Raw genomic sequence first — 11,828 nt, forward strand, 5'->3', positions numbered from 1 at the left:
AGCCCAAACTGCCTAAAGCAGCCTTAGCTGTAAATCCATGATGCATCTTTATCCTGAGCACTATGTGTAGATGAGATGCAAGTGTTGCACAGTAGTTGCCAAGTGTTTTTGCAAATGGATATTTTGGGGTAGTGCTCATCTACATTAACTTTTGGGTCTCAAACTCCAAAAGAAGCTGGGGAAAGGAGGGGTGAAATTCTCATGCTGCTGCCCATTGCTTGCCCTGAGATCCTGTGCTGCAGTGCCAGAGCTGGCAGGAGCAGGGTGGTGAGGAGGAGGCTGAGCACAGCAAGGGTGAAATGGGAGCCCAGGTGAAGGGTTCCAGAATGACAGGATTCCAGGTGACAGGCCCTTGGCATGACAGCCTAGGGAACAAGCACAGTGCAGACTGACCATGTGCTTTCATCTCCAGGGCAGCACAGGATGTGTGGTGATGATGCCAAAAGGTGTTAAGGAATAGTCAATAAAATAAAATTTTATGTCAACAGAGCTGTGTTCTTAAGGGTTCTTTGGAGTCTTGAAAATGAAATTGGTGAGCCTCAAAGGTCTGGGTTACATTCCATGGCTAAAGCAACCTGGCAACTTTGTCATCAGGCAGTGGAAGGCAACTTGTGACCTCAGGAAAGGCTGCAGGAATGATCAGAGGAACTAAAGGAATGCTGGAGAAGTAAGTGATACTATGAAAAAGGCTGGAGTGAATGTGACAGGAAGGAGAAATGAAAGTCTCATAACTCTGGGTTCAGTGAGAAAGTCTGTAGGTGTGTAGCTGTGTGTGCTTTACAGGCCAAAAACTTGTCAGGATCCTTTACAGAGGTTTCTAAACCTCTGAGTCCTCACAGATTGGAGAATTTGAGGTTTAATGACTTGTTAAAAGTTAGGAATAAATCTCTCTTAGTGGAAAACCAGCTTTTGTGAATGTAGTGATCAAGTATCCTAGCAAACATCTAAATTTCCTGTGACAATGAGCCTGAATGGTAATGAAATTATTCAAAGTAGTCAAAAACTGGAAAAAAACCCAAATGGGATATAGAGTGCAGTACAGTGAGTGTGGCTGTCAGCTTGTCCAGGGTGTTCCAAGGTCCCTGGGCTGTCCAAAACCCCCGTGCTGTAGAACAGGATCACAGTAACACACAACAGCCTTTTGCTTATTAGAGTTGAATTAGCACTGCTGGTCCCTTGCTCCCCTGTGGGAACAATGAGTCCTGAATCTCTGGACAGGAGCTGGAACACAGCCCCTGCCCACAGAGAGCTTTGGCCAGGCTGATGGGCAGTGAGTCCAGTGCTGCTAGTGCTCCTGTAGCACAGCACAGGATTCCAGCAAAGAGCTCAGGGCTGGGAACTCCCTTCCATAAAAAAAACATGTTTGTGCCCAGATCCAAGTTATCCCAGGACTGGCCAGGGGCTGATCTTATCAGAAGTGATAATGAATGGGATTGTGCTGGAGGAAAGCTGCTTCCCCCCCCACCCTGCAGCCCTCTGTGGATGTTCTCATCCCCTGAACACCTCCTGGAATACCTCACGCCCTGGAAACTCCAATATGTAACACCTGTCCCAGGAGCCAAGTACAGGGCAGGTAGAAAAGGCCCCGGGGTGTTTCTGTGGCTCTGTGGAGCAGCAGCTGAGGCTGGGTTTTGGCAGCCCAGGGCAGCAGCTGACCCCAGGCACAGGGCTCAGCCTCCTGCCCACCCAGGCACTGCACTGCCTGAACAGCTCGTTCCTTGGGCAGGCCAAAAACCTACCTTTGGGGCAGGAGGGACAAAATACAAACAAACCCAGACATTGCTCTCCATTGTAAATTCTTTTTTATATTTTTTTTTTTAATGATGGCTGTTGGAAGTTGCTCCAAGGTTTGGGCTGTCGCAGTCCCGGCGAGATGGCAGCGTACAGGTGAGACCGAGGTGCCACGTGGCTGTGGCATCCCTGGTGTGTCCCAACACACCTCTGGTACACAGAGCAACGTGGAGTAGCGTGGGGGTGTCTGATCAGTAGCTCTGATTTCGTTTGGTCCTTCGCACTCCTTCACTCATCATGAGACGTTAGCACATTTTGTCACTACAGTTCAAAGGTTCGCATCTACGAGCTTCTCACTTACTTTGTAATATGTTGGTAATAGTTTATGTTTAAACACAATAAACAGCTTGGCTATGGAAATCAGTTATGAAGGACAAAATACAGTTTGAGACCACATGTTAATGCAGTCCTAGTGGGCTTCACCAGACAAATCTATGTGTCTATCCTGCTTCACCAGAGCAATATTTGAGTGCTAATTAGCAATCTGGAATGCTAACGATCTCTCTGCTGCTTTGTTCCTCATTGTAATTAGGAATACTTTTAATGTGTTTGTTGTCCTTGGGGCTTTTTTTCAGAGCTGACATTACAAAGCTGTACTTTTTCTATACTAAGTGGACAATCTGTGCATTGCACTTCCACTGCATTCAATAAAATTCATTTATAGGCAGAGGGTTTAGGTTAATCACCTGTTCCCCATGGTGAGCGGGCAAAGCAATTCCTGTGCTGACATGGATGGCACTTCTGTACAGTGCTGGACTTCACCGTTGCACTGCACTGCAAAAGACTCTTCCACTCCTATTCAACATGGTAAAAATATCAGCATCAACATGAAAATCAAAAGTTTGTGGGTAGGGCACAATGTCCTGAACCACTCTCAGCTGTATGAGGGACAAGCAGAAGTTACTGTTGTAGGAAGAGACCTGTGGAAAGTCACTAGCTGAAAGTTAAGGTATTTTTCTTGCCTTTACCTGATTTTTATGGCTCTGTCAAACGTGGTAAACTCATTCTACTGTGTGGCATGCTTCCTTTGGTCCTTGCCAAATATTTGCCTGTGAAGAAGTGAGCGAAACAAACCCCCAAATTCTGAAGGCATACAATGTTTGTAACATCTACAGGGGTTGGATTTAGTTTTGTAAACAGGCCTAATTCTTACTGTACCTTGATTATTTCAGCAAAATATAATGACGACCTCACTCCAAACAAACATTTCCATTCTCCTGAAACCCAACATACAAATTCCACAATCTAGTTACACATGCCACAGAACAACAACTCATCTTTTCCCAGTGTCTTAACAGGCAGAGTGTAGTCTGTCTATACACATTCCTGGTATTTTGGTAACCATTGGTTCCTGGGTTCTTGCTGGCAGGAGCTTAAACCAACTTACATGACATTTAAATATTTCTTTCATGAGTGGCTCCTAAAACAAAAACCATGATTTTTTTTTTTTTTTTTTTTTTTTTTTAAGACCCAATTACTTTATCTTCAGATTGTCCCAGCCTAGGGCTTGATGTTGCCAGGTGTCTGGTTTGGTGCTTCTTGAGCTTCTGCTCCACACTCCAGTACCTCTTTGAGTGCTCGGTGGTTCCTTGTGCACTGTGCTGAGTGGCAACATTGATTAGTTATGAATGTACAAAACATCTGACCAGCAGGTATTGGAAAATCGTATCCAGGTAGATCCCTGGATTTTTTTAATAAACTAAGAAGATTTTATAGAATGATTCAGCATCAGAATGTCTTCTGCTTATGACACTGAAATTGTTCTTGTTCATAGATTTCATGATCTTAATTCATTTATGAGATAGCTATTAAAAAAATGGTTCTGTTCAGAGGTGGTTTAGCTACACTGGAGAATGCTGGGTTTAACAGGGAGCACTGGTGCAGGGAACTGAAGGAAGTTTCCCAGATCAGTTGAGACCTGTCTTGAAGACTCTGGTGCTGGCAGAGCGAGCCGGTGGATGGCACCGCGACCGGCAGGTGACCAAAGCAGTACAAAAGAAAGAGGCTCCACACTGCAAGGCTGCCTGCCTGTATTTTTTCCAGTTTTCCTGCTTATTTCCATCCCAGGGTGTCCAAAACTTGTAGGTCACTGAAGTAGTTTTGTTTGGTAGGCTTTTCAATGCATTTTTTTCCTCTTTATTGTGTGTCCATAGTCCTCATCGGCTCAATGAGTTGAGATGTGCAGCAGGCTGTGTCATACCCATTCCTGGACAGGTCTTTTGTAGTACACAACATTTTGCTGCACCTCTTTGTTTTTAAACTGGAAGATTGTGTATACCAGGACAAGGATACACAGAGACAGGATGCAGGGGATCACCACTGCGATGGCATTGACAGTGCTGGGCATGTCATTTATTGTCACCATGATATCCACGTCATCATGCGGGAGGCGCCGGTCCTTGCTCCGCTCCACATCCTTCTGGTTACAGCCCATCCAGTCCTTGAGGATCGACCTGGGATAGCCCGGCTCCACACTCAGCCTCTGGTTATCGAACTTCCAGTACTCCTTCCCTTTGTAAAAGTAGGTGTAAACTAGGAGACAAAACAGAGAGTATTTCTGGTTAATGAGCTGTGCTTGTGGGAGGAATTAAGGGAACCTGGACAACTTGAAGATGGCCACTAAGTCATTAAAACAGATTTATCCAGAGCATTCCCAAGCCATTGGAAAGTGAAAGTGGTTTTGGAGCTGGGATTTAAAGGAGAAGCTGTAACTCTGGTTAGAGTGTTCAACATTACCCATGGAACGCCATTCTCCTTGGCCAAGACAAGCTGGGAATTAAAAAAGAAAACCCTACTGACTTTAAAGGAAGGGTTCTGCAGTGAGTTACCAAAGCTCATCATTACCAAGTGATTAACATCATCTGCAGGGTGCCAGCTTGTGCCTGGGTGTGACAGTGTTTGGAAGAACACCAGGTTTCTGTTCATTCAGCCTGAGGGAGCAAATGCTGAGCAAGATGAGTCCTTTTGCCAGACTCCCAAAGATTTGGCCTGTGTTAAGGAGCAGCGTTGTCCTGCTGCTAATAAAAGGGTGATGCTTTATGCTACATGTTGTTTGAAGCACCTCCCTCTCCCCAGATGACCCATTTTCTAATGACTCTCAAGTTATTAGAAAAAAAGAAAGAGAACAGAAGAGATCTGTGGTGAAAGTGTTGGTCTGCACTGCTCCCCAGCTTGGCTGGCTCTCACTGCCATCCTCCAGCCTGGCCCAGCCCTACAGCCCTCCTCTCACATCACAGCTCCAGATTTGAACACAGCCTCAATGGCACAAGCCCCTTCTGCTGGCTCTTTCCCTAACTGGAGGAAGAAATCTCCAGTTCAGAGGAAGAAACATGTTGGAAGGAGCCTCTGGAGCCCCACTCAGAGCACAACTTCGAGGCTAACTGCTGACATCAGACAGGTTGGAGCCTTTAGCAGAGAGCCAGAGCTCACTACAAGTAAATTAGGAGGAAATGTAAATTCCAGCATGCTCAGAACCTGGGCCCAGGAAAAACTGGGTAGGGTCTCTTGCAGCAGAAAACGTCCCATTCCCACAGAGCTGGATTGTCACAATGTGGTTTAGCAGCTGAGGAGGTGTGTGGGTTGGGATGAGAGCCAGGAAGGATCTGAGACTGCTGCTGCTCAAAAAGCCCAGGTGATCCCAGGGCTTCTGAGACTTGATTCTTGGATCAGAAAATACTGAAAGCACCCCACATCCAACCGCCCAGCTCCCAGCACAGACCAGCTCTTCCCAATCTAACAGGTGTAATGACTGCAGACACATACAGCCTTCCTTGCTGATGAAAGCCCCCTGAGGAGCCTGAGGGATTCCTCTCCACACGGTGATGGGCTTTGGGTATCCTGGGTCTGTAGCTCTCTTGTCCTCGTTGTACCTCCAGTACCTGTCCCCTTTGAAGAAGTAGGTTTTGCCCACGGGCTCCCAGCGCAGCGCGGTGTCGATGCCCTCCCGGGGCAGGCAGCTCCCCAGCTCCACCAGGCTGTGAGGGTAGCCTGGCTCTGCTGTCACTTCCTTAAAAACCCAGTATTTATCTCCTAGAGGTGAGTGGGGACACAAACAACAAATAGATTGGCCTGTAAGGAGTTGGAGCAATATGAACTTAAACCAACAGCAGTGAACTGCAGCATGTTGAGGGCTTCCAGGCTTAACTGTAATCTGTGAAAAAGCTGCTCCTCCACTTCATTTTGAATCTGAAACCTTATTTCATATGATGCTCCTCAGCTCTTATTTTGGGAGAGCTGTTGGACAGCTCTTTCCCATTTACCTTCTCATGATTTCAAAGACTTGTCTCATCCCCTGTCTGCCATCCTTTGCTCAGGCTGAGGTGTTGATCAGCCCAAGCTTTTCAGACATTCCTGTTGCCTTTCCCTGAGCCTCTCAAGCTTTAGAACAGTTTAGAAAACTGAGGTACTGAAGCTGCAGACATAAATCCAGAAGCCCAGGTCCTGTGGTTTATTCCTGCCATGCTTTCCAGCCACTCTTCCTTGCTCACAACTTGCTCTCAAGTTAGAGGATCCTGTTCAGGCAGTGTCACCATACAAGGGGCTGAAGTGGGCCCCAGCACAGCCTTGATAATTTTGTCTCTTTAGGGGACAATTGTCTAGAAATGAGGTTTGGGAGTTCCCTGCACCCAGAGAGGCCTCAATGCCCAGGCAAAAGTTGTTCAAGGAGAAAAGCAGGGGACTGACACTCCCTGGGCAATAGGAGCTGTTTCTTGTTATCACATGAAAGCCAACTCCCCCTAATTGACATTAACTCTATGCAGAGATTGTCCTGGCAAGGCCAGCCCACACTGAACTGTATTTTAAGGATCAGTGTCTGCTTGAAGTGCTTGGAAAAGGACAAGGCTGCAGCTGTACCTGTTTCCACCATTTTCATGCCATAAAAGCAGCCTGAGGTGAGGCAGGAGTGGTTGGCTTGTACTGAACTGTACTGTACCTTTGAAGAAAACGAATTTGCCATCAGAGCGCTCGTAGGCTGCGTCGATCTTTGCAGGGAGGCCCTTCCAGAACTGCTCAATCTGCATGGGATAACCCTCCTGCACGCGGTTGTTGCGCAGACGCCAGAACCAGCGATCCTGAGGAAACCAGAAGCCTCTTGAGACTGAGTATTTTTGTCTTGTAGTCAGACCTGGCTGGGTCCAGCATCCAGCACTGCCAATCCTTGCCTAGGCCCCACAACCATTACAGACAAAATTCCTGCTTCAGGTGACAGCTCCAACCCAGCCCAACACTGTCTCCAGTGTGGGCAGCGCTGTGGGGGGAAGATGGCAGCCCAAAGGGGGAGATGCTGATTGATGGTGCTGTGAAAAAGGGTGTAAAGAAGGAGAGGAAAAAGGGCCAGGGGGGAAGTGAGTCCACAGCTGTGAGCCTTGTGACCTCTCCATGTCTTGTCTGAGGTGTCACACTTGTCCTGGTTCAGTTGAAGCTCAGCTCCTGAAGCCCAGGAGAGCAAGACAGCGTGAACATCACCTGGTGACTGTGTGAAACACACAGGGTTTAAAGGCACAAAGGAGTTATGAAATATCCCTTTAGATATTTGATCATTAGTTAAAGCTGCAGTGGATGCTCAGGGATGAGCATGAGCAGGACAGGAGCTGAGACTTCTCCCAGATACCATCCCAACCTTCAACTAGATTCATTTCAGGAATCTTCTGATTAAATGTGGTCCACTTAATAACCTTCAGTATGTCCCTTTCCACACTTCAAACCCATTGGGCAGAGTGAAAGCTACTGGTATTTTGGGAGTGGGATGGTGGCTGTCCCTATTCAAGGTACTCTAATGGGTTATTGAGCAAAGGGCTGTAGCTTACAGGAAAGGTTGACTCAAACTCCCCAGGAAGGCTGAGAGATCCCAAAGCCCCAGTTCCATGCATGTCACCTCTGAGACAATAAGGCTTGTTCCCAGAGAAGCTCTGGCTGCCCCATCCCTGGAAGTGTTTCAGGCCAGTTTGGATGGGGCTTGGTCTAGTGGAATGTCCATGGCAGGGGGTGGAACAAGGTGGTCGATAAGGTCCCTCCCAACCCAACCCACTCTAGGATTCTTTGGTTACCCATGGTCCTGGTATTGCTTCCTGGCTTTACAGGTGGCTCCTCTCAGTCTTGGTGGCATCTGAATTCTCTGCCAATGCACCCAGTTCACATTTTGGAGCACAGGATGCCTGGGCATTTTGTAAATCCCATCAGGCACTGTTTCCAAATACTACAGTGCCAGTCTGCTCACACTTCTTTCCAATATTGTTCAGTCATCACCCTCAGAGGAAGGGAGCTTTTTTTACAGACATTTCAAATCTCACTACCAAATACTTCTATTAATTTTTTCCAGCAATAAAATCAAGGGAAGACCCATGGGTAAGTGGGAATTCTTAGTACCTTGAAAACAAACATTTCTCCTCTAAAGAGAGCCACAGTGTTAAAGTTGCCATCACAGATGTTTGGTTTGGAGCCAGGGAGAGCTGGCCTATCACCCAGAGGAGGACTGGGAGGTCGTGGATGTCTCTCATGTTTTCTTTCTGAAGTGGAGTGAATTCTGCGAACAGGAAGAGTTGGTAAAGGCCTGGTTGGCTCCAGGGGCTCTATAGGAGGACCTAGAAGTGAAAAAGAGTATATTTAGCAAAGTGCACATGTTTGATTTTTCTGTAAGCTTTAAAAGGCCCCAGGCTGGATGAACAGCACTGCCAGGGATTTACATACTCCTGATGCAGACAGAGCTCATTCCCTAGAAATGGGGAACAGAACAAGATGCATCCACACGTGGAAACTATCCCAAAACAGACAAGTGATAAGAACTGAAGAAGAGCCAAAATGTTTTAGTAGGTCTTCCCAAGGAGGCTGGAGCTAAAAGGAAGGAAGAGCCATGCCAGTCATATTCCCAACTGGAATGAAAGGTGGTAACCCTTGAATAGAAATGTTTAGTAGACCATTAAAAAAAGGCAACAAAAACCCCTGGAAACCAAAGCAAAGCCAGGAAAAAATAAAAAAAAAAGAAAAAAAGGTTAGGGTGTGAAAACCAATGGTGCATTGTAAGGGGAAGTGCAGGGAGTACTTTATTATACATCAGTGACCAATCTGTGCTTTCCCTGGTGAACAGCTGTGACAAGGGACCTTATCCCACTCAAGTGATGCCATCCCAGCACAGCTCTCCCTTTCCATCCTTCCCCAGCTCAGCTCTGGGATCTGACAAGGCCATGGGAATGTACAGAAATAAAAATACAAGTGAGTTAGACAGGAGCAGAGGTCTTAAACTGCCTCTTGCCACAGAATGTTTTCATTGTTAGTGGTAAAACGGGACAAAATCTCACTCAGAAAGTCACATTTCTTGTTGCTTCTCAGAGAAGGCCACAAGCTAATATGGCAATTAACAGAAGGCCACTAGAGTAAGGGATTTTGCTGGGCTTGAGATGTGAAGATGGTTTATTTTCAGGGATCATGGTTTCAATTTCATTCTGAGCATGTAGAATAAACCCCTACCTGTGGGAAGCATGGGGGCTGCTCATGGGTGATGTTTCAGTGTCACAGTTTGGGGCCAAGGTGCTGCACCCCAGCTGGAGGTGAACACTGGCCCTTGGACAAGGCTCATCCTCACATCCTGGAAGAATCACCCTGAGCTGGGCAACTGCCCACAGGCAGGGAAGGGATTTATGAGGAAGGATCAAGGTACCTATGGAGGCCACACTTCTGTGCTGTTAGCAGAGGACTTTTGCAGATAAACATTTTGAACTGTGTGATCTGAAATAATGGTTTGGTGCCTGAGTCCCCATGGCAGCTTAACTCTTAAATGTTCCATTTTCAAAGGGTTCCTAAAATGGCTGACTGCTTAGCACGTCCTGGAAGGGTGACCAGATTAGGAATAGCCTCACAGCTAATGACAAGGAAGCCATCAGAGAAAGCCACCTCAGTAACTGTTAACAAGGATGTAACAGTAAGAATCTCATGGATTCATGGATATGATGTTCAGAAAGTATTGCTTGGATGGTAAAGTCCAACTTCCTGCAGTACCAGGCCAGAAACCTCCACCAGCAAGTCCTGTAATGAGCACAGTGGTTCCAGGGCAGATACAGATTTCATGCACAGAAAATCCTCTATAATGCACAGTAAACTGTTCTAATGATTAAGTCTTGTCACAGCTGAAGTCTGCCTTACCCATTGCCTGAGTTTGTGCAGCTTTAAGTTCAGTGTTTTCTGTCTTATGTCTAGTGTCTCAACATTTAATCATTTAAAGATCTTGGGATGGGAATGCTTTTTAAAATTAACCTTCATGAACTAAATAGAGCAGTTCCTTTGTCTGTTGTTGCAAAGGCTTTTGGTTTTCAGATCTCAAGACTTACTCCTCTTTCCTAAATCTGTTCAAATGTATTTCTTCAGGGCAACCTGTCCTCACAATGTCATAATTTGTGCCATGTGCAATTATTAGCAACTATTTTTATTTACTTTATTCCAGAGCTTTAGTGAAAGACATCAAATAGAAATACAGAAATACTTTATGAGATACAGAATACTTATGAGGATTCTGTGATGATGATTACCCTTGGAAAGCTGTCTTCATGAAATGTATATAAATACTATACTGATACTGTGTATTTCTCATCCCCTCCAATATTATAGGGGAAGTGCCCAGTATTTTAGCTGACCATAAAATTTCCAAACTGATACTGCTGCTGCCAGAGACCTGTGGATTTTCCCCAAAGGGGTGCAGCTGAGGTCTCCAGACAGTGTCTGACAGGAGCAGCAGGGCTGGGCCAGGCAAGGAGGGCACATCCCCAGCAGTGCTGCAGGGCAGCTCAGGAGCTGCTTTTGGAGACATGCCTGGTCCTCTGCAGTTGCTGTGCTTTTAGTCACACTGAAGTTCATTAAATACATCCTTTTTGGAACGAGATAAACTTGAAGATGCACTTCTGGAGTGCATCCAGGATGCTGCAGCTGCAAACAGGCACCGCAGGGCATGGCAAGAGCTGACCCACAAAACCACCACCCAAAATTCCTTCCTCAGAATATATACAGCATGGGTGCCTCAGTCCTCAGGATCTTATTTATTTCACACCATCCTTATGTGTGGCTGGATCTCCACATGTGCTGTTCCTGCTGGCAGCCACTGACACTGCTCACACACACAGGACCTTCTGTGGTGTGGACAAAAGGCTCCTCCCCAAGGGCAGCAGGTCAGCTGCATGTCTGGCACAGGCTGCAAAGTCTCTGGAGGCAGGACTTGGCACAGTGGGACATGCACAGGAAGGGCTGGGAGTGGGGAAAGACAGACCCTGCACAAGGACAAGGCTCTGGTTTGTTCACATGGGAAGGGGCAGCAGTGCTCAGCTCCTGCCTGGGACAGCCACAGCAGCAGGGAGTTCACAGACAGTTTTGGATGTCAAAAATGGGATTTGGTGCCAGTGACAGAACCCAAGTAAATGAAGTCTGAAAACCAACAATTCACATGCTCAGTGAAGATGGAAATGCTTGCAATGGGAAAGAGAAGTCTTGACTGGGACCTAAGCAAGGGGCAATAATCAGTGACTTACTGAGCACTGCAGACACTCATTAAACAGCAGAATGACCCCTTCCCTCCTGTGCTGCTTTCCCCATGGTTTTGAGTGGATGTTCCTGGTAAATAACACTGGAAAACCTCTAATGCCTGTCCTACCTGATAGGATTCCCCTACCAACAGCCTGGCACAAGGGTCAGCTACAGCCCATTGCTGCAGAAACACAAGGGAGGTGTAGTTTGCTGTTCCCCCACCTTTGCAAGGGGCAAATGCTGCCATGCACTAACCAAACCAGAGGTGACCATGAGCAGTAAGATGAGGTCATGACATTAATTCTTTCTCCCTCTCTTTTAACACACAAAAAAAGGGTGAGACAGGAGCTGCACCTAAATGAAAAAAAGATTAATGTATCTGACAAAGACCCATCAGACACCCAGAATCTGACCATAAGGTGCAAAATAGGGACTGTAGTTTCTATTTCTATTTCTATTTCTATTTCTATTTCTATTTCTATTTCTATTTCTATTTCTATTTCTATTTCTATTTCTATTTCTATTTCTATTTC

The 11,828-nt window shown here is 46.3% G+C and overlaps 1 protein-coding gene across 1 annotated transcript in view; it reads right to left on the bottom strand.

The window, feature by feature from the left end:
• Positions 1 to 1,789: 1,789 nt before the first annotated feature.
• The window catches only part of MMP24 (matrix metallopeptidase 24), a 43,756-nt gene continuing 33,717 nt past the window's right edge, over positions 1,790 to 11,828 (bottom strand). Inside the window, exons 6-9 of the mRNA XM_015647536.3 lie at positions 8,158 to 8,372; positions 6,725 to 6,863; positions 5,554 to 5,820; positions 1,790 to 4,323 (exon numbers count right to left, since the gene is read on the bottom strand). Coding sequence (XP_015503022.2) covers positions 3,986 to 4,323; positions 5,554 to 5,820; positions 6,725 to 6,863; positions 8,158 to 8,372 — 959 coding nt within the window. The 3' untranslated portion in view covers positions 1,790 to 3,985. The remainder of the gene's footprint in view (positions 4,324 to 5,553; positions 5,821 to 6,724; positions 6,864 to 8,157; positions 8,373 to 11,828) is intronic.

Source organism: Parus major, chromosome 20, assembly GCF_001522545.3.
Source record: "Parus major isolate Abel chromosome 20, Parus_major1.1, whole genome shotgun sequence".
NCBI classification, from domain to species: domain Eukaryota; kingdom Metazoa; phylum Chordata; class Aves; order Passeriformes; family Paridae; genus Parus; species Parus major.